The 18949-nt window shown below is 37.5% G+C and overlaps 1 protein-coding gene across 7 annotated transcripts in view; it reads right to left on the reverse strand.

Annotated features, from left to right (window-relative positions):
* Nucleotides 1–18949, reverse strand: part of msi2a (musashi RNA-binding protein 2a) — a 197485-nt gene that overhangs the window by 68199 nt on the left and 110337 nt on the right. For all 7 annotated transcript variants that reach the window (XM_065260714.2, XM_065260674.2, XM_065260724.2 and 4 more), the window contains exon 7: nucleotides 14778–14826. In XM_065260714.2, coding sequence (XP_065116786.1) covers nucleotides 14778–14826 — 49 coding nt within the window. The remainder of the gene's footprint in view (nucleotides 1–14777; nucleotides 14827–18949) is intronic.

Genomic DNA, 18949 nt, shown 5'->3' on the forward strand with positions numbered 1-18949 from the left:
CGTGTGCTATGTCAGTGCGTGTCTCTGATAAGGGCCAGTGGGCTGCTTTGTCCTCTGGAGATAAAAGACCCGAAATGAAATCTGAAGACTGAAAGGACGTTGGCCCGCCCCAAGAGCTCACAGAGAGAGAAAGAGAGAGAAAAAGAGAGAGAGAGGGGGGGGAATGGTTTATTGGAGAAAAGAAAGAGGAGGAAAGAAAGTATCAGGTACTTGTGGAGACTTTCACAGCTTATGGTCTATTGAAAGGCAGTGAGCAGAGGCTTCCTGTTCTGTACATCTGGATTAAACACCTGTTATATGAATTCAAGCATAAACACACACAGACACACAAGCCATTATTTACACTCCTCTCTTAAAAGAAAGTTATGAGACGCTGACATGCCCAAAAATATTCACAATGTTCTTAATTTGGTCATATCCCAAATGAATGCCATGTAAGAACATTAACCTAACTGCAAAAACTTGATAAAGCCAACATTTTGGTTTCTAGAAATATGAAAAACAATTCCAGTGTTCCAGTGCAAAGGCAAACCCCAACATCAATGTGAAAGATTGAGAGCAGGCCAAGATGCATGAAAACTGTTTAAAAATCAGGATTATTCCATAAAATATGACATTTATAATAAGTAACTCTTCATTAAAACATGTATAAACTAGGGCTGTCAAAAGATTAATTGCAATTAATTGCATACAAATTAAAAGTATTGTGTGCACTGCGTGTAATTATTTTATATATATAAATATACACACATTTATGTTTGTATTTAAGAAACATTTACATGTTTATTTATATGTGAAGAGTCTGGTTCATGGTAGGGATGCTTAACGGTTAATCGCGATTAATCGTTAGCAGAATAAAAGTTTTTGATTACATCATATATGTGTGTGTGAACTGTGTATAATAACTTTGTATAAATAAATGTACACACATGCACGTATATGTTTTAGAAATGTTTACATGTGTATATACATTTGTATATTTATGTATAATTTATATTATATATAAATATAAATACTTAATATATATTTTTTTTAATTATACATATACATATTTATTATACACAGTTTACACACATATGTGATGTAAACAAAAACTTTTATTCTTCTAACGATTAATCGCGATTAATTGTTCAGCATACCTAGTTCAGGGTACCTATGCGTTTTCGAAAAGTATGGAATTTGATTTAAGTATTTTCCAAGTATGGATTATTATGGAAAAAAGAAAAGAGTATGGAGAAAAATATGAATTTCCAAACTATTCACCTATTCAGTTTCCTATAATATAAAGATATATCAAGAGTTTCTAATAATATATTTATTTTATGATGTTTGGAGCATGTTTGGAGCGCTGCCATAAGATCAGCGCTAGATCAAACCTGCGCAGGACTGTATTTGCAACTAAATACATTGAAGATCATGTCAAATTTTGCATTAAAATGTGAACCAAACGATCGGCCACAATGGGTAAATGTACGTTTTACTATGGGAACTTGAGCTTTTCCAGCCCAGTCTCAGGGAGATGCGTATATATAGCACGTATGAAGTAGAAAGTATGAAAACTTTTGCAATACATACGCCAAATTCTAATTTTGCCTGCATATGATACGCCAGCCCTTCCCGTTTACTTAATAAAAAATTTTTTGTGTTGTTTTATGTATTGGTTTCTAATTTTTCCTTTTTTTTACCATTGTCACTTGGGTTTGGGGTTTGAACAACTTTTTGTTGCATAAAATGACATCCTAAACCAAACACCAATTTTAACTCCAACTCCAAGTGATCATGGTTTTAAAATAGACAAAAAACATGGAGAAACCTATATTTAATGACATCTTTAAGCAAATCCCAAATCTAACTCCAAATACAACGAAAATGGTTTAAAAACAAAAAAATGTGAAATCAATACATAAAACGACACATAGACGAGTTCGATTTTTAAAAACACTGCTTATTTAGATGTTAAATATGGTCTGAAAAATCTTCAGTGAAGTCTGTATGCTTGAGTCTGGAAAAGTATAGAATTTTGAAATGAAAAATGTGTTCACTTAATACGAAAATGTTTTTGTCGTTTTATGTATTGGTTTCTAATTTTTCCATTTTTTTACCATCAAAGTATTATTTTGTTTTTGTTGGTTGATCACGAAGTACAAAGTAGATGAGGAAAACCCAACCCTAGTTTGAACCGGCAACTCTCAGGTTTATAAGCCCGACTCTTCTAAAAGTTACACAGCAAACCTTCATGGAGTTCTGCATTACGCAATATCTCATTCGAAATACGCATAAAAGCCATCAACAAAGCACATTTTTCCGAGACTAAAAGAAATGAATATAAATCAATGTACAGATGGGCAAAAGCATAATAGCGGTCTCGCGGCTTACACAGCCTGCAATTTATTGCAGTCTTATGTTCTTCTTTTATGACATGAATAAAAATTAACGAGTTGATTAAATTACTGTTCAGAACGACTAAAATACATCATAACAAATGGCCGGGCACCTTAAAAATGTCCATAAGCGAATAGTGCATGTCTTAGTTTATTTTGAATAGGCTGATTATCATGTGCACAGAAATATTGTAATATCTTGAGCATGTAAATGAACGCTTAATCAGTGCATTCAAATATCCGTTTGTTGTCTTCTCTGTTTTTCCTTATATCCTATAACATCAAGGAATGAGTTACTCCACACACACAAACAATAGAGAGACATTAATGTTCAGGACAAAGAATGGATAGATTAATGGATGGATGCATAGAGACAAAGAAGCAGAGGAGGAAAGAGAGAATAGATGTGACATTTACAGAACTAAAAAATAAAAGAGACTGAGAAAGAGAGAGTCTCCCGGGAACACTTCTCAAGAACGTAAGGGGTGGAGCGCTTTGAAGAAAGGGTTACGGAGAGAAGAGAGAATATAGTTTGTGTGTGTGTTAAGGTATATAAAAGCTGCTCCTTCAACTCTGACAGCAGTAAAGAGCCCAGAAACTGAGACCCTCCCCTCTTTTCAAAGACCTCTCCATGCTCACTTGTATCACACACGTATCAAAGAGTTTCTGTGATCTGCCATGATACCAGAGAGAGAGAGAACGAGACACATCTTTACCACCACGCTCACTCCTGAACCCACAGGTGATCATGTCGCCCCTTTACTGCCACAGATCAGCTTTCGGGACAATGGTTGTTGATTTTTGTCACTTGGGCAAAGACCCTTATTTAATATTCATGAGAGTCTCCGCCCCTCCTCTCGCTGCACATACAATCAAGACGCTTAATAGCTGCTGTGACTCAATTTGGCTTCGTGGAATGCGATTGATTTTCCCTGAATTGCTCTTACATGACAAACAGGCCGGTGGAGAGCGTCCTCGTCAAAATGTAAATGACATTGAGGGGGAGATCCCAGAGAGACCACACACAGTCTATGAGCCCATCAATCTAAACCCAAACGCCGACTAGCGTGCGATATATGCACTCGAGCGGGACAAAGCACGTTCGCGCTCGGCTAAATTAGCAGAGCGTCACCATTGCCGAGCCAACAGCGACTGTCATGCAGATAAGAGATAAAATCTGAGATTGATTGACAGCCTGTCAGTTCGGCTCATCTTCGCAACACAATATGACTGTTATCAACAACAGAGAGAGATGATGATGTTTTAACATTTCTTTCGGAGTCGTTACAATGAGTTAGTTTAACGATGCAATTATGGATCCAGAATTAGATTCTTAGGCAAATGAAGGCTCCATTAAATGTTAAATGAATCCAAGTCTGCAAATATAATCCTGACGTTTTAAAAAATCCATTGGACCTAAAAAGTCTGACAGCTCTAAGGCGTTAGCTAGCACGGCAGGTTTTTCTTTGATGGAGCGAGTGAAGCTCCTGTCGCCTGGATTTGATTGAAATCATCTATCAGGGTTGTACAACGGGTCCATAAGAGTTGACGAGTGCTGTCCAATCCTCCTGATTCTCCTTCATCTGACACATCTGTCTCCATCAGAACCACCTGGAGCTTTTAGAGCAAGACAAGCGCTAAACATCGCTGTTCTCAGAGTAATAAGAAAACAGAGTATACTTTGCGAGTCGAAAGTTAAGGCTCACTTATTGATTCTTTATTTCTGTTAGATAAATAAAAGGTGTCTAAGTCAGTCAGTTAAAAACATGTAGATAATTACTGTATAATTGCACATTTGGTGTCCAAAGTCATTCTTTTCTCAGCTTTTTTCACATGGTTATATTTCAAATTATATTATTTGTAATAATTATTGTTGTTAACAATGAAATTTTTATTTTTTACTGTTTTCAAGGCAGAAAAAAAATTGTAAAACACTTTATTCTTATTATTAAGATGTGCAATAACAGTTAATTACGAATGTGCCGGCATAATTTTGGGAACAAAAATGTGAATTCATTTTGACATGGATGGTCTTTGAGACAAATAGACAGGTGGTAAAATAAATTTGTTTTAAGCACACTTTCTATTCAAAGGGTTTTTATGATCATGAGAAACATTTAGGTAACTGATCCTATACTTTTGATAGATGTGTGCATGACTGGACAAACATTTAAAAAGAGCATTTAATGTGTTTAAAGCTAACGTAACACGCGCTGTTTCTGCATTTCTGCTGTTAATCTGGAGTACGTAGAGTAGTATTACATCCTTTAAATCTCCGAAGAGTCTTTAGTTTAATCAGATTTATAAAAGAAAGATTAGCTTTACCGATTCCGATAACGTACGAAAAAATGAAGGAGGAGTTACTACCGCGGGAGGAGCGAGTACAAATCATGCAACACTATACAACACTGTTTAACTTATGATTCACTACATGTTCCTGTCATTTATATAATATGCACGCGCCTATTTCCAACATAAGACAGAAGTCTTACTTACCGCATGCAACTCATGACCCGGTTGGGACTTTTCAATGAAATCCAGCACATCAAACACACACGCAAATCTCCCCTGCTACCCCGGATAATAAACTATATCCATTGTTTTCATAAGGCTGGCTTTCTTCTCCTTAAAAATAAGTGATACGTATAGAAACCCCCTGAAATGTCAGTTGGACCTGTAATCGGTAACACACCCAACTGCTTTTTTAACACTTTGCCTACGTTTAGCATGAGGAAACAACTCTATAACCGTGTTAATACTTGAGGGTAACTGAACAAATAACTTTTGTATTTATTTAATGCATTTGCTTAATTTAAAGATACAATTCATTGTACATTCCTTGTGTACTGTATCTAATGTTCAACCGACACACACATATTGTAACATTTCGAAAAGTTCACATTTATCATTCAATGATAGTTACGGTCTTAACAGCTTAACATTATCATTGAATTCATCATCAAAATTTCTTTAGCACTTAATTAAAAAAAGATTTAAAATGTCACCTTTATTTTATTAGATTCATCCCATTAAACCTCTTAAAACATGACTACAAATATAAATCATACAGAGATTCAGTAGTAGTATCATTTTGGATGTCACCTCTACTTTTGTTTACTGATATTTATAAGTTACGTTTGGATACAACAAAATTTCGTCCATCGAAAATGGCATTATTAGTTTTCGGCCAAAAGAAAAACAATTAAAAAAAATATAAACCAAAAATTAATAACGCTCCCCTTTTAAATAGCACAACACAGCAAAGCACGACCGTGACAGCTGTGTGCAAATACTTAAAATGACACACAAGTTCTGTGTGATCCCCCTCTCATGATGCTTGATTATTAGCTCACACGTTTTTAAGTCAAGTTAAAGTCCTTCTTAAAAACGCAACATAAGGACAGAATTACTAACAGCTTGCCCCAGAGCAAACCATCATTTTGGCGTTAAATAACAACTGTGAGGATTTACTATAAACATGTAGTGGATAATTAGCACTGAAAAGATGTGGTCTAGATATTTTTGCGACTGACCTTATAACATATGCATGTAATGATTCACGCAATACAATTTACTAATGTTTGCGCCTGTGATATTACTGGTATTTGCAGCATTATTTAACGCTGAAAAAGCATGTCTTAAGTCATTTTGCGCTGGCTGCAATTGTTGCTGATAAGAGGAGGCATAGCAGAGTTCAGAAAGAGTGTGGCATAAGTCAGATGATTTTTTTTAACAGGACACATTTATTTGGAATGCCAAACGAACATATTATTCAATAATATTGTTTGCCAATACAGATGTTTCAATGGTGGAACAATCGGCTATCGGCAAAAATCCATGTCCGTGGCTTCATATCGTTATGAATTAATGAATTAGCTGACTAGATGCTGCATTAGTAGAGAAACAACTGCATGAACCTAAGTTTGTCGTCATGGCTGACAGGACGGTAATATTAGTAGGAACTCAAACAGTTGCACAAAAATACACACAGATTAATCCAACCCAAATGTTTCATGTCATGATTATTACAATCGATTTTCATTAGTTTATATCCAGCTGGTAACTTTTATCCATGATTTATCGATATTTTAAGTTATTAATGAGAGAAAGCAAACTATATGCAGCCGACAGTTAACATATCCAACAAAATCTTTTGATATTTTGATTAGATAATCATTAAAGGAATAGTCAATTTTCTTAAAAAAAATTATCAAATCAGATAATTTACTCACCACCATTTCATCCAAAATTTTGATGTCTTTCTTTGTTCAGTCGAGAAGAAATTATGTTTTTTGAGGAAAACATTCCAGGATTTTTCTCATTTTAATGGACTTTAATAGACCCCAACATGTAACACTTCACTCGAAACTTAACAGTTTTTTTCAACGGAGTTTCAAAGGACTCTAAATGATCCCAAACGAGGCATAAGGGTCTTACCTAGCGAAACGATTGTCATTTTTGACAAGAAAATAAAAAATACGCACTTTTAAACCACAACTTCTCGTCTATCTCCGATCCTGTGACGCGCCAGCGCGAACTCACGTAATACGACATCACATCAAGAGGTCACGGATGATGCATGCGAAACTACGCCCCAGTGTTTACAAGTGTGGAGAAAGAGGGTTGTATGTCGAATGATATTAATTCATGTCTTTGTGTCAGTTTATTGTTTAAAATGGTCCGCAAATGTGCGTTTCGTATATGTAACACGTGACCTTTCCACGGCATTACGCAATTATGTGGGGTCGCAGTGGCGCGTCACAGGACCGGAGATAGACGAGAAGTTGTGGTTTAAAAGTGCATTTTTTTATCTTGTCAAAAATGACAAAAGTTCCTCAGATAAGACCCATATGTCTCGTTTGATATCATTTAGAGTCCGTTGAACTGCAATTTTAAACTACATTAAAACTGTTACGCGTTGGTGTCTATTAAAGTCCATTAAAATGAAAAAAATCCTGGAATGTTTTCCTCAAAAAACAATTTTTTTATTCTTTGTTCTTCTCGACTGAACAAAGAAAGACATTAACATTTTGGATGACATGGTGGTGAGTAAATTATCTGGATTTTTTATTAAGAAAATTGACTTATCCTTTTTGTGTTAAAACCGAAGCAAGAAGAGTACCCGACTACACAAATGCATTTATGTAATTTCAATGTTACCAGTGTGGGTATTTCACAGAAGTATTTACCTTAATACTTATTAATATAATAATATTTTATTGTATTACATTTATTACATTAAGCATATTTTCATGGTTCAGTACTGTTATTTTATTACTTTTGTAATACATTTCAGCACTGTTTGACTTTTTCAGTGTTATGTTTTTTTAACATTAATCGATTATCGGCAAGTAGGGACCAACTTAGTTATCAGTATCGGTAAAACCCACCACCAGTCGACCTCTATTTGCCAAGCCATGTTTTTTTATTTGCTAGATGAAATAAAAGAGGAGAAATCGCAATACCAAGTGTTTCAAAACTTCGTGTAACCCTTTATTTGTGTTCTCCAGTTCTTTTCAGTGTTGGCTGGGATTTCACATCTCCACATTTTCAGCTGAGATGTCCGTGGTGCTGAACTCAAGTGCATTAGGCGTTAGTAGATCACCCGCATCTGCAAGAGCATCAGCTCTGCTTATTTGCGACCCTGAACTAATTTGTGCTGCCCTTAGTCATTATGGATATTTAATTTGCACCATTTAGTAAAGAACCGGCAGAAATTACCACTCCAATTAGCGCTTTTTTGGAATTGTGCTCTCTGAGTAATAAGTAGGGATGCACCGATACCACTTTTTTGGAATACGAGTACGGGAACGAGTACTTGCATTTCAGTACTTGCCGATACCGAGTACTTAATAAAAAACATAATTTAAATTTACAGGTAACAGCTTTAGTCATATAATTTAACAAAAAAACAAGGGACTAGTTTTCCAGTTTGTTGTAAACTCTGCCTCTTTGGACAACACAAAAGGCATTAACCCCTTACACGCCGCTCAAACATAGACATTTCTCAGACCATGGTATTGATCCCTGGTATCGGGGGACTTTTAACGAGTACTTTAGAAAATGTGGTATCGAGGCCGATACCCGATACCAGTATCGGTGCATCCCTAGTAATAAGTGCACTAATTTGCCCCGGTTAGTAAATCTGGCCCATAGTTGTTAATGTCCATCTTTGCTCTCAATAAAATTTGTTGTTTCAGTTTTTGTCCAAGTACATTCAGAATTTTCGTATCGGTTTCGGCCTAGAATTTTCATTTCGGTTCATCACTGTTAAGTTGGAATCGGATGTTTACGGGAGCTGTGTGGTTTCTCTCTCTCTCTGGCTGATAGCAGGAAACAGCTGTTAGTGATGCTCACTGCATTAGAAATTTATAAGATTTGCCCTGAGAAGCTGCCAGCACTTGTTTAATAAGAAAACAGTTCCCCACAGACTAAACTCACACTTTCACTGCCTAATATTTGCACACTTCTCCATCAACAGATGGACAATAGGTTTGCGCTCAACATAGACAAACACCATTTTATAATTGGGCAGCTGTGCAGACCGGACAATGCCGTGACCTCTGTCCTTCTCAATGCTCCAATGACTGTTCACAACCTTTTAGAGGACAATCCGTGATCAGTCCTGGGTTCAGGGCACCCTGAAGATAAATGGCAACGGCAAGAATTATATACCCTTGAAAATCTCCTAGATTGCTTGTTGTGAAATTCTATGTAAATATAGATAAAATATTAATAGATCATCTCATCTCATTAAAAAAACATGACATGCTTAACCCTACGAGATACATCAACACACAGCCTCAAACCTTTATGTTGTATCTGTTAAAATAATATTGTTTTCTCCTGGGAACATGTACAGTCAATTTCTCGGATTTCATCACACACACACACGAATTTAACAAGGTATATCGGACAGGTCAGTAAGCTATTAAAGATATAGCACACAAACCTAAAATAAGCCAGCGATGTAATATGTTTGCACAAGCATGTATTTGATAAACCGAATACACTGCGGACTCAGCTTTCTTGACGCTGGCCTCAATCTTGGAGAGTTTAACCTGGGTTAAGGTCCCGGATTCCCTCCCACAAGTCTGAATATACATTAGCTCTACGAGATTAAAAGATCAAAGGTCGCAAACGACGCCAACTGAAATGCAATATTTTCATTTTCTCCCACACACAGCCTGTCTCCCTCTCTTACTGTCAGAATTCTCCAAAACCAAGTTTAAATGTAACCCGGATCCAGACGATACTAAGATGTGTGCTTCACAAAGCTGACAACCTGATTCTCTATATCTGCAGAGGTCGAACCCTCAGGCGGAGGATCTCAGGTTGAGCCGAGGTAAGTTTCCGAGGTCAAGTGAGGTGGAATGGGTCAGGAAGTAATACATCATCAGGTGTATCACATACTGAATCATAGATTGCTTTCAAGCTTTTGAAAGATAGTATCGTATATCCCATCACACCCTCCCATTCATCTATTCATTCATTCTTTTATTTCAAATGGTTATCATGAAAAGAAAAACTGAATGCAAATGTTTTCCTGGGCACTGAAGCGAACAGACTTGGTAAGCAGGCCATATATATCCTGTAGTGGCAATCATGGGCTGTTTTGACGAATTCAGAGATGGTAACAGAGCAAGATGAAGAGAGAAAGGGTGACACAGAGAACTAAAAACGTCCTGCTCTTGATTGTGACCGTCGCTACAATCAGTCCAAACGAAACCAGAATATCAATGACACGACTAACAAAGAACTCGCATATAAATACAGTAAAAGGGCACAAAGTTATCAGACCCAAACAGACCGGGGACCCAGAAACGGCGATCCAGGTAAGCAGATTACAGACACACACAATAAAACCTTCTGTTCATCTTCCAGGAACAAAACCCGTCCTCTCCAGCATCCAGGAAACACAAAACAAAACCTCATCCGCGGCCAAGACTTCCTAACTCGGCCGAACACCTGTTCCTCTCTCCCTTTCTTTTCTCGACAATAGGAATCATAATTTATTCTCTCTGTTGATCAAACTGAGACGCTGTTACTTTTACTTACATCATTTGAAAATCACTAAGTTCCAGCTGTAATCAAACGCTCGTTCGGAAGCCTGTTGAGCGGGAATATCAGCATCCGTGACGTTACACCGGCTTTCATCATCTCGGTAGACTTTTATATTCAGGAAAATTGGCAGAGAAAAAGAGAGCTAGGACGTCTGCCGTGGGAAATACAGGTGTGACTGCATCTTTTATTGCAGGAGGAATATTTTTTGTGTTTGAAACGGATGAACAAACGTGTTATCGATTTACAGTACAGAAAAAGCTTCAAGTGAAATCGTGGGAATTGATGTCATGTCTTCGCCACTGTCAGCACTGCATTAAAACGGGTCAGCCTTAATAATATCTAGACTAAAATGACTCGTGCCACACCAGTTTCTGTTCGATTGGGAAATTAGGGATTGGATTCAACATGTCCTTTAACCAGGGTTCCCACATAAAATTTAAGGACCTTTCAAGGACTTTCCAGGTCCAATAGCCTCAAATTCAAGGACTAAATGTGGGGACACATTTCAAGTGAGAGCAATGTTACATCGTGTTACCTTTTAAGATACATTGTAACAGTTCCCTTTCGAGGGAACTCGCGCTGCGTCACTACGGTTACACTTTGGGGACGCCTCCAGGGGTAAGTGCGTCTGAATGTGTATATCAAATTCAACCAATGGTGAGGCTTAACGACAAAGACAGGGTGACGCGGGAGCCAGGAAGTATATCGCTATCTGAAATATTGCCAAAGACGGCGTTACAGGGACGCAGGAAGTATGGCAAGGGAGACGCAGCGTCTCATTCCCTTCACAGGGAACAACATTTACATATGTAACCTGAGACGTTTTCACGTTTCAAACACAACTATGCAAAAAGCATTTTGGTATGAATCAACATTCGCATACAGAAGATATTAGCATTTAAAGCAAACAGTTTAGCACAGTTTTAGCAATTTTTATGATATTATCCTACACTACACAGGGAATAATATGGATTTTCTTGCATAAAATAGATTCAAGCACTTTTAATGACCTGTATCTTTGTATGTATATTTTAAAAAACTTCCCAAGGCCTTAAATTTTTTCCCCAGATTCACAAACTTTCAAGGATTTCAAGGACCCCTGGGAATCCTGTTTTAATGCTGACCGTAAAAATCACATAAATCTTGGTAATAAATACACTGAATAAACTGGGGCTGTACCCTTTTAAAAAGTACAGCTTTGTACACTTGTGCCTCAGAGGTACATATTGGTGCCAAAGAGAGCTTATTGATACCATAGCAGTATCTTAAAGGTACATACTGGTACCAAATGTATACATATCTGTTATACATACTTTTTCAAAGGGTACTGCCCCAGCGCCAGTAGGGGTACATAACCATTGACCATTTTTTTGAAAAGTTTACAGGCATGAGACACATGTTTACATGCGTTTATCCAAAGCGACTTACAGAACATTTAAAGGTTCCCTGTGGATCGAACCCATGACCTTTGCTCTGCTAATGCGATGCCAAACCAATTAAGCTACAAGAGATGCATTTTTCCATAATATATCAGACAATTTTAAAAATAGGCCATAAATGCTGGTCTGTACGACGGCTGTTATTTGAAGCGCAGTGTGTGTTCTGGCAGTGTCGGGGTTGGACGGCCGTCGGGTATTCAGTGTAACGGCACACAATCGCCTCACAAAAGCGACCAGCAGAGCTCTGATGAAAATCACACCATTACATCTGTAATTAACAGCATGAAATCCTGCCACCGAAACCCCTTCAATGTCTGAATAACATCCCTTATCCACGCACCCACAGGAGAACCAATGCGTGTTCCCACAATTCACTGGGGCAGCGGGACTGATGGAGCTTTGGAGCTCAATTTCCAACACAATCATCCTCATTTCAGTCTGCAAATGCCAGAGAGATTTTACTGCAGTCTCTTTAGAGAGAGCGAGCGAGAGAGAAGAATAGGGGCGGACAAAGAGCGTCTTTAAACAGCAGTTTAACAGTCACCTGGAGGGCATGAAGGACATGAGAAAGAATTAGAGAGAAAGCAGATAGTTTGTGTGTAAGTGAATCTGTGTGTGTAAGGAAATTTATACACGCACACTTTGTCTTTCCAGAACAGTCTGTTTTGTACTTGTTCCTTTCGATATGTTTAAGACGACAAATTAATCAGATGTAAGTAACAATGATTAGCTGATATTAAATCACTAAGGCAAGCTAAGCTTCAAGCAAGCAAGCTGAAAATATTCACCTTCAACTTGTAACTTGTTAGGCAGTGATACCTTAGATTGTAAATCTTGCATTCTAGGATTTGTTTTGCAATGGACTGAAAAAGGTCTCAAAATTACTCTTACTAGGGGTGGGAAATATAACGATAAATGGGCAAAACCTAATATTACGATAGGATTCATTTTATCACGTTTGTTTGTAATCACAATATGCACCACGGCAGTTTTCTCTTTCTTTTAATAGGGTTTTTATATTATTAAAATCTTTAATGCAATAGAATTTTTTAGGGATGCACCGAAATGATAATTCTTGGCCGAAACCGAAAAGGTTTATTAGTACCATTGCATTTATGGCAATGACTGTGTACTAACTTTACTAGGGGTGTGACAGATCACAAAACTCACAGTTCGGATGAGCAAGGCGTGGGAAAAATCTAATAACAAATAAAGAAATTACAAACATTTATAAAAAAGAACAAAGTTGCACATTAGCATTAGGTACAGTAATCGAATTAAATGAATAATAACACTGTATTTATTGTATAAATTAAATATAATTATTATTTTTTAGAGCTACAGAAGTGATTTTCTCTTTGTCTTGGGTTGTTTGATTAACATTAATGACTTAAGTAGGTTCATTGAGGTTACTGTCTCTTTAAGACCAAATAAGCACAAACTGGTTTCTGACTGTAATCTATACATACACTTAAGACATAAACAAATGTTTTTATTAGAAAAAGAATACTGTGGAGAACATTTTGTTTGTATGTCTCCTGTAAATAACAGGAAGATTTTATGTTCGCTTGCTTTTTGAAACACGTCTCTCCGTGTGTGCACTACTGAGTGCACTTAAACCCGCGCGCACACACAGACGGAGGGCGAATTCCAAACGGCGCACCATATAAAAATATTATGTTGTTTTTCATTGCTCTATTCCTAAATTGTATGTGATCACAACGCGCTTAAGCAGCCACGTCACAGGATAATAAGTGAACGTTGTCTCAATGTCAAGTGAGCTAGAGTCCTTACCAGTGCCCAAACCTGCATACACAATATACTGATTCACAACCTCGGGAACAAATTGAGACACAGGGATACTGAAATACGTCCACACCGCAGACATGTTGCTTCAGACAAGCAGGTGCAGGTTGTGGTTTCTGTTTGCGTCATCACAACATTTCGGCCGTATTGTTTTGGTGATAAAAGTCTTTCGGGCCATATTCGGCCAAAAATTTTCGGTGCATCCCTACAATTTTCACAAAAAACTAATTCAAGCAGCTCACTGAAGATAAACAGTCAGTGATGAAATAAACCATAACATTATGACCACCTGCCTAAAATTGTGTAAGTCCCCCTTTTGCCACCAAACCAGCCCTGACCCGTCCACTAGGCCTTTCTATTAGAACCAGTGTTCACTTTTTCAGCAATTTCAGCTACAGTAGCTTGTCTGTTGGATCCAGCATTAGCTTCCCACGTGCATCAATGAGGCTTGGCCACCCGTGACCCTGTTGCCAGTTCACCCCTTTTCCTTCCTTGGACCACCCCACAAGAGCTCCAGTTTTGGAGATGCTCTGTCGTTTAGCCATCACAATTTCGCCACAAATAGACCTGCTATGTGTGTGTTTTAAACTGCAGTGCTTAATTACGTGTACAAACATTACGTCTTCATGACCACGCACACAGCAACGTGAGGGGGGCACATAACCTCGATAAAGACGATAGTCCAAAATCTCTACCGGTTGACAAATTTTTACCGATTTATCATACTACCGGTTTAATCGCCCATAAAACAAAATAAAAATAAAAATGCTCTGCTCGGCTTTGATTTTTTATGGGAGGACAGAAACAGTACTGTACCAAAATGCTGTCAGTGTAGACACACAGTGCATTTTAGTGCATTAAAGTGTTTCCATGCACTGAGCCGTATGCAGATCTGTATGATATTTTTGAAAAAAACTTTTCGCTCCCATGAATCTCGCTTTTCTCAGATAAGAGAAAAATAGAAATACAATTAAGACATTAATAGAAAGACATACAGAGAGCTTTTATCAGACAAGGGGCATCCACAACATTACCGGACATTCAAACATCACATACAGTATCAAATACATCAATCTGATTGTCTTACCTCTATGTCTGTTTGTAGTTTTATCAAACATTAGCATGGCATCTTCTACCTGAAAAATAAAAACACAAAACACTCTCATGAGGACTGTTTGAATTTATACATACAGACACAGAAACACATTGACTGTCCTCCGGTCACAGCAGTACAAATACATGACAAGACAGACTAATTTTTGGCTGAATGGTTCCATAAAGAACCATTAACATCCAAAAAAACTTTCTGTTTGACAAAAGGTTCGTTATATGATATAAAGTTATGAAAGAATGGTTCTTCTAAGAACCTTTAACTGAATGGTTCTATTGAGGAACCAAAATGGTTCTATTACGACATCGCTGTAAACTTAATTGGAAAAAAAATTACAATTTACAATGTGCTCAACGTTTTCTAAAGCAAACACACAAACTAATTCAGAGACATTAACCCTTCATGACTCACAGCCGCATCTGTAACAATGACACACATACATATCAATATACGCCTGCCCTCTGTAGAAGTGAGATAGCATCTCAGAGGGAGACAAAGCGCCCCATGTGTCCGTATGCTGCTTGCCTCCTGGATACGGTCGCTAGGTAACATGAGGATCTGTCTGAGTGTAACAGACGGACCGTCCAGCACAGCGGGAGACCCCAGCATGAGGACGGCAGGTACACACCCACATCCATACACAAAGACAGGTGTGTTTTGAAATTGTTTTCTAAAGTATGAATCCTAGACTTGAACCTGTCACTAATATAAGTAGCACAGATCAAAACAGGGAGCAAGGTCGCTTACGATTAAAGGGACAATATGCTGTGCCCATCCACCTAAAGTTAAACACCAAAAACTTGCCAAATCTGCATCCTCCTACTAAACTCACTAAACTGAACCAAACCAGGTCAGACTGCGTATAGAAACTTTTACTGGACAACTGTGTCTCTTAAAAGACTTCTAAACATAACCATGGATTTGCATGTAAACACTTTTAAAATTAAAGGTGCTTAAAAGATTCTTAACAGTGATGCCACAGAAGAACCCATTAGAGAACCAATTTAACATTTTAATTGAAGAAGTGTGCACAAGACAGGACACCTTCATAATCACGACATGACATATGTCATGAACATGAAGGAGATTTTTGTCATTAAGTGTCATTTGTTCAAATATGCCATTTTTAATGCAAAGATGACATTGTTTGTATTGTCTTTGTTATGACAACTTGACATTAACCAGTACATTATAACTTTTCATAAATCTTTCATAAACATGATATAGCAGAATAATTATCAAACTTAAGAAACTACCTAGCTTTATGGGTTAACATTACTGTACTTTAAACTGTCATTTAAATGTCATTAAGTGTTAATACTATGTCAAATAGTTTAATAACAGCATCATAAGTATTTTTCTTGACCTCAGCTACAGTGGTACAAACTTAATAACAGTTTGTAAATGTGCATAAAATCTCCTTTATGTTTATGGCACGTGTCATGTCACGATCATAAAGGTGTCATGTCAGTCTTATGAAGACCGAACCTTTAAGTCAAATATTCTTATAGTGCGTTCACACCAGACGCGGTAGAGGCGGCAAAAACACTCGCATGTAGTTGGACGCTCAAACATTTTTTCGCACGTGGAAAGCTGCGCTTGAAATTCTACTCTTTTGAGACATTCACGCGAAAATTTGCGTCATGGGAGGGGCTTCTGCGACTCCGCTCGCTTCCTGTAATCACGTCACTACTAGAGCAAGCTCTTGATTGGTTAACGTGTCGCAAATATCCGCCAAAATACTGATTTTTCAACTTGCGCGTTTTCCGAGACAACACTAAATTCGTGCAGAACGTGCCATCCGCGCCGTGATATTCGCGCTTACCACGCTGCAGGATGCCTATTCGCGTCTTTGCATTGACTTAAAGGAATATTCAATTTTCTTAAAAGAAAAATCCAACATTGCAGGATTTTTCTCATTTTAATGGACTTTAATAGAGCCCAACATTTAATACTTAACTCAACACTTAACAGTTTTTTTCAACGGAGTTTCAAAGGTCTATAAACGATCCCAAACGAGGCATAAGGGTCTTATCTAGCGAAACGATTGTCAATTTTGACAAGAAAAATAAAAAATATGTACTTTTAAACCACAACTTTTCGTGTAGGTCCGGTCCAGCGCGATCTAACCTAAATGCGTAGTGACGTAGGGAGGTCACGTGTTACATATATAAAACGCACATTTGCGGACCATTTTAAACAATAAACTGACACAAAGACATTAATTAGTATCAGTTGACATACAACAACGTAGGAACGGTCCTCTTTCAAGACGCTTGTAAACACTGGGGCGGAGTTTCGCGTTCGTCCTCTGTGACCTCTTGACGTCATGACGTATTGCGTGGGGTCAGCTGGCGCATCACGACCGGATCTACATGACGAGAAGTTTAAAAGTGTATATTTGTTATTTTTATTGTCAAAAATGACAATCGTTTTGCTAGATAAGACCCTTATGCCTTGTTTGGGATTGTTTATAGTCCTTTGAAACTCTATTAAAGTCCATTAAAATTAGAAAAATCCTGCAATGTTTTCCTCAAAAAACATAATTTCTTCTTGACTGAACAAAGAAAGACATCAACATTTTGGATGACATGGTGGTGAGTAAATTATCTGGATTTTTCTTTTAAAAAATGGACTAATCCTTTAACATGTAAATCACTCGCGCTTGCCGCCTCTTCCACGTCTGGTGTGAATGCACCATTAGAAGAACCATTTATTTTATACATTTTTATCATGTAAAGCAGAGATGTTCAAACTGGGGATCGCACAGTGGGATAAGGTGGGTCGCGCAAAAGTCCCTTAGCTTATTTTGATATGATATACCATAAGTTATTTTGATACTGCAATTAAACTTACATTTCATTAATAAAATGACAAGGTAAATAAAAAAATGTGTTTTCATCATATTTACATAAAACATTGGTGGGTCCCGGTATAGATTATACCCATCTAAGTGGGTCGCAGAATAAAAAGTTTGATCTTAAGAACCTTTTTCACTATGAAGAACCGAAAGGAGATATTAAAGGTTCTTTATAGAACCATTTAGCCAAAAACAATTCATGAAGCACCCTTATTTACAAGAGTGCACTCAGAAACAAACAGGACAATACTAAAGTTGCAAAAAATATCTGAAATACGTCACACCCCAGTAACACACAGCTGTCTGGTGAAATCAGTGTAGTGTTGCAGCTCTTTTCAAAAGTGTCTTTCAGTGCACTCAGACTCTGCTATGGCTCTCTGCCTCTATCTGATAGGAGGTTAAGGACCTCTTCACACACACATGCGCGCACACACACAAATCTTTCAGTGCTCCAGAAAAGCAAAGGCTGGAAAGGCAGACATGGTTCTTATAACAACTGAAAATCCACTGGCCATTTATGAAAATCAAGATAAGTCGTCTGCTAACAGAGGATCAATGTTGGATGCATCAAATATACCTGCAGTACTGTTAGTACTGAAAATTGTTTATGAAAAAAAAACAGAAAATTCTAAACAAGACTTGTGTTGTTCCCAACCCACAATTTTCTTTTTTCTGTGAAACACAAAGGAAGATGTTAGACAGAATATTTCAAAGCCAATATTCACTTTCATTGTACAGAATGAATGTGAATGCTGACCAAGGCTGTAAATCACTCAACAGTCTTTCCTTTGTGTAACTCAAATATTTGAAACACCATGAGTGTGAGTAAACGGTGACAGAATTGTTTATATTTGTGTAGACCTTTCCTTTAACTCACACACATAACACGGGGATAAAAACTGAACGTGTGTCTGTCAGGTATGTCGATATGATTTTAAACATCTCTTGTTGAACAAAAACCCTATCCGTGTGAGCAAAATACAGGCAGACCATACAGACAGAAACTGTGAATAATTTACAAGAGAAACTGCAGCATCAATAAAACAGAGAAAGAGTCCGCCGAAACACATCCTGACAGATCAACCACACCGGTACAGTATTTATATTCAAACACATACAGAAGCAACGCTGCATGATCCATACAAGAAGTTCAACCAGATTAAATGTGTGTGTGTGAGGTCTCTGTATTTAAGATACAGTAAAAGCAGATCAATGTTTGAGCTCAGAATTAGACACGCACTCATACACATGATGAGATTTTTATCCCTACAAGGGCTTTCTATTAGGG

The sequence above is a fragment of the Paramisgurnus dabryanus genome, chromosome 10 (assembly GCF_030506205.2).
Source record: "Paramisgurnus dabryanus chromosome 10, PD_genome_1.1, whole genome shotgun sequence".
In the NCBI taxonomy this organism is placed as follows: Eukaryota; Metazoa; Chordata; class Actinopteri; order Cypriniformes; family Cobitidae; genus Paramisgurnus; species Paramisgurnus dabryanus.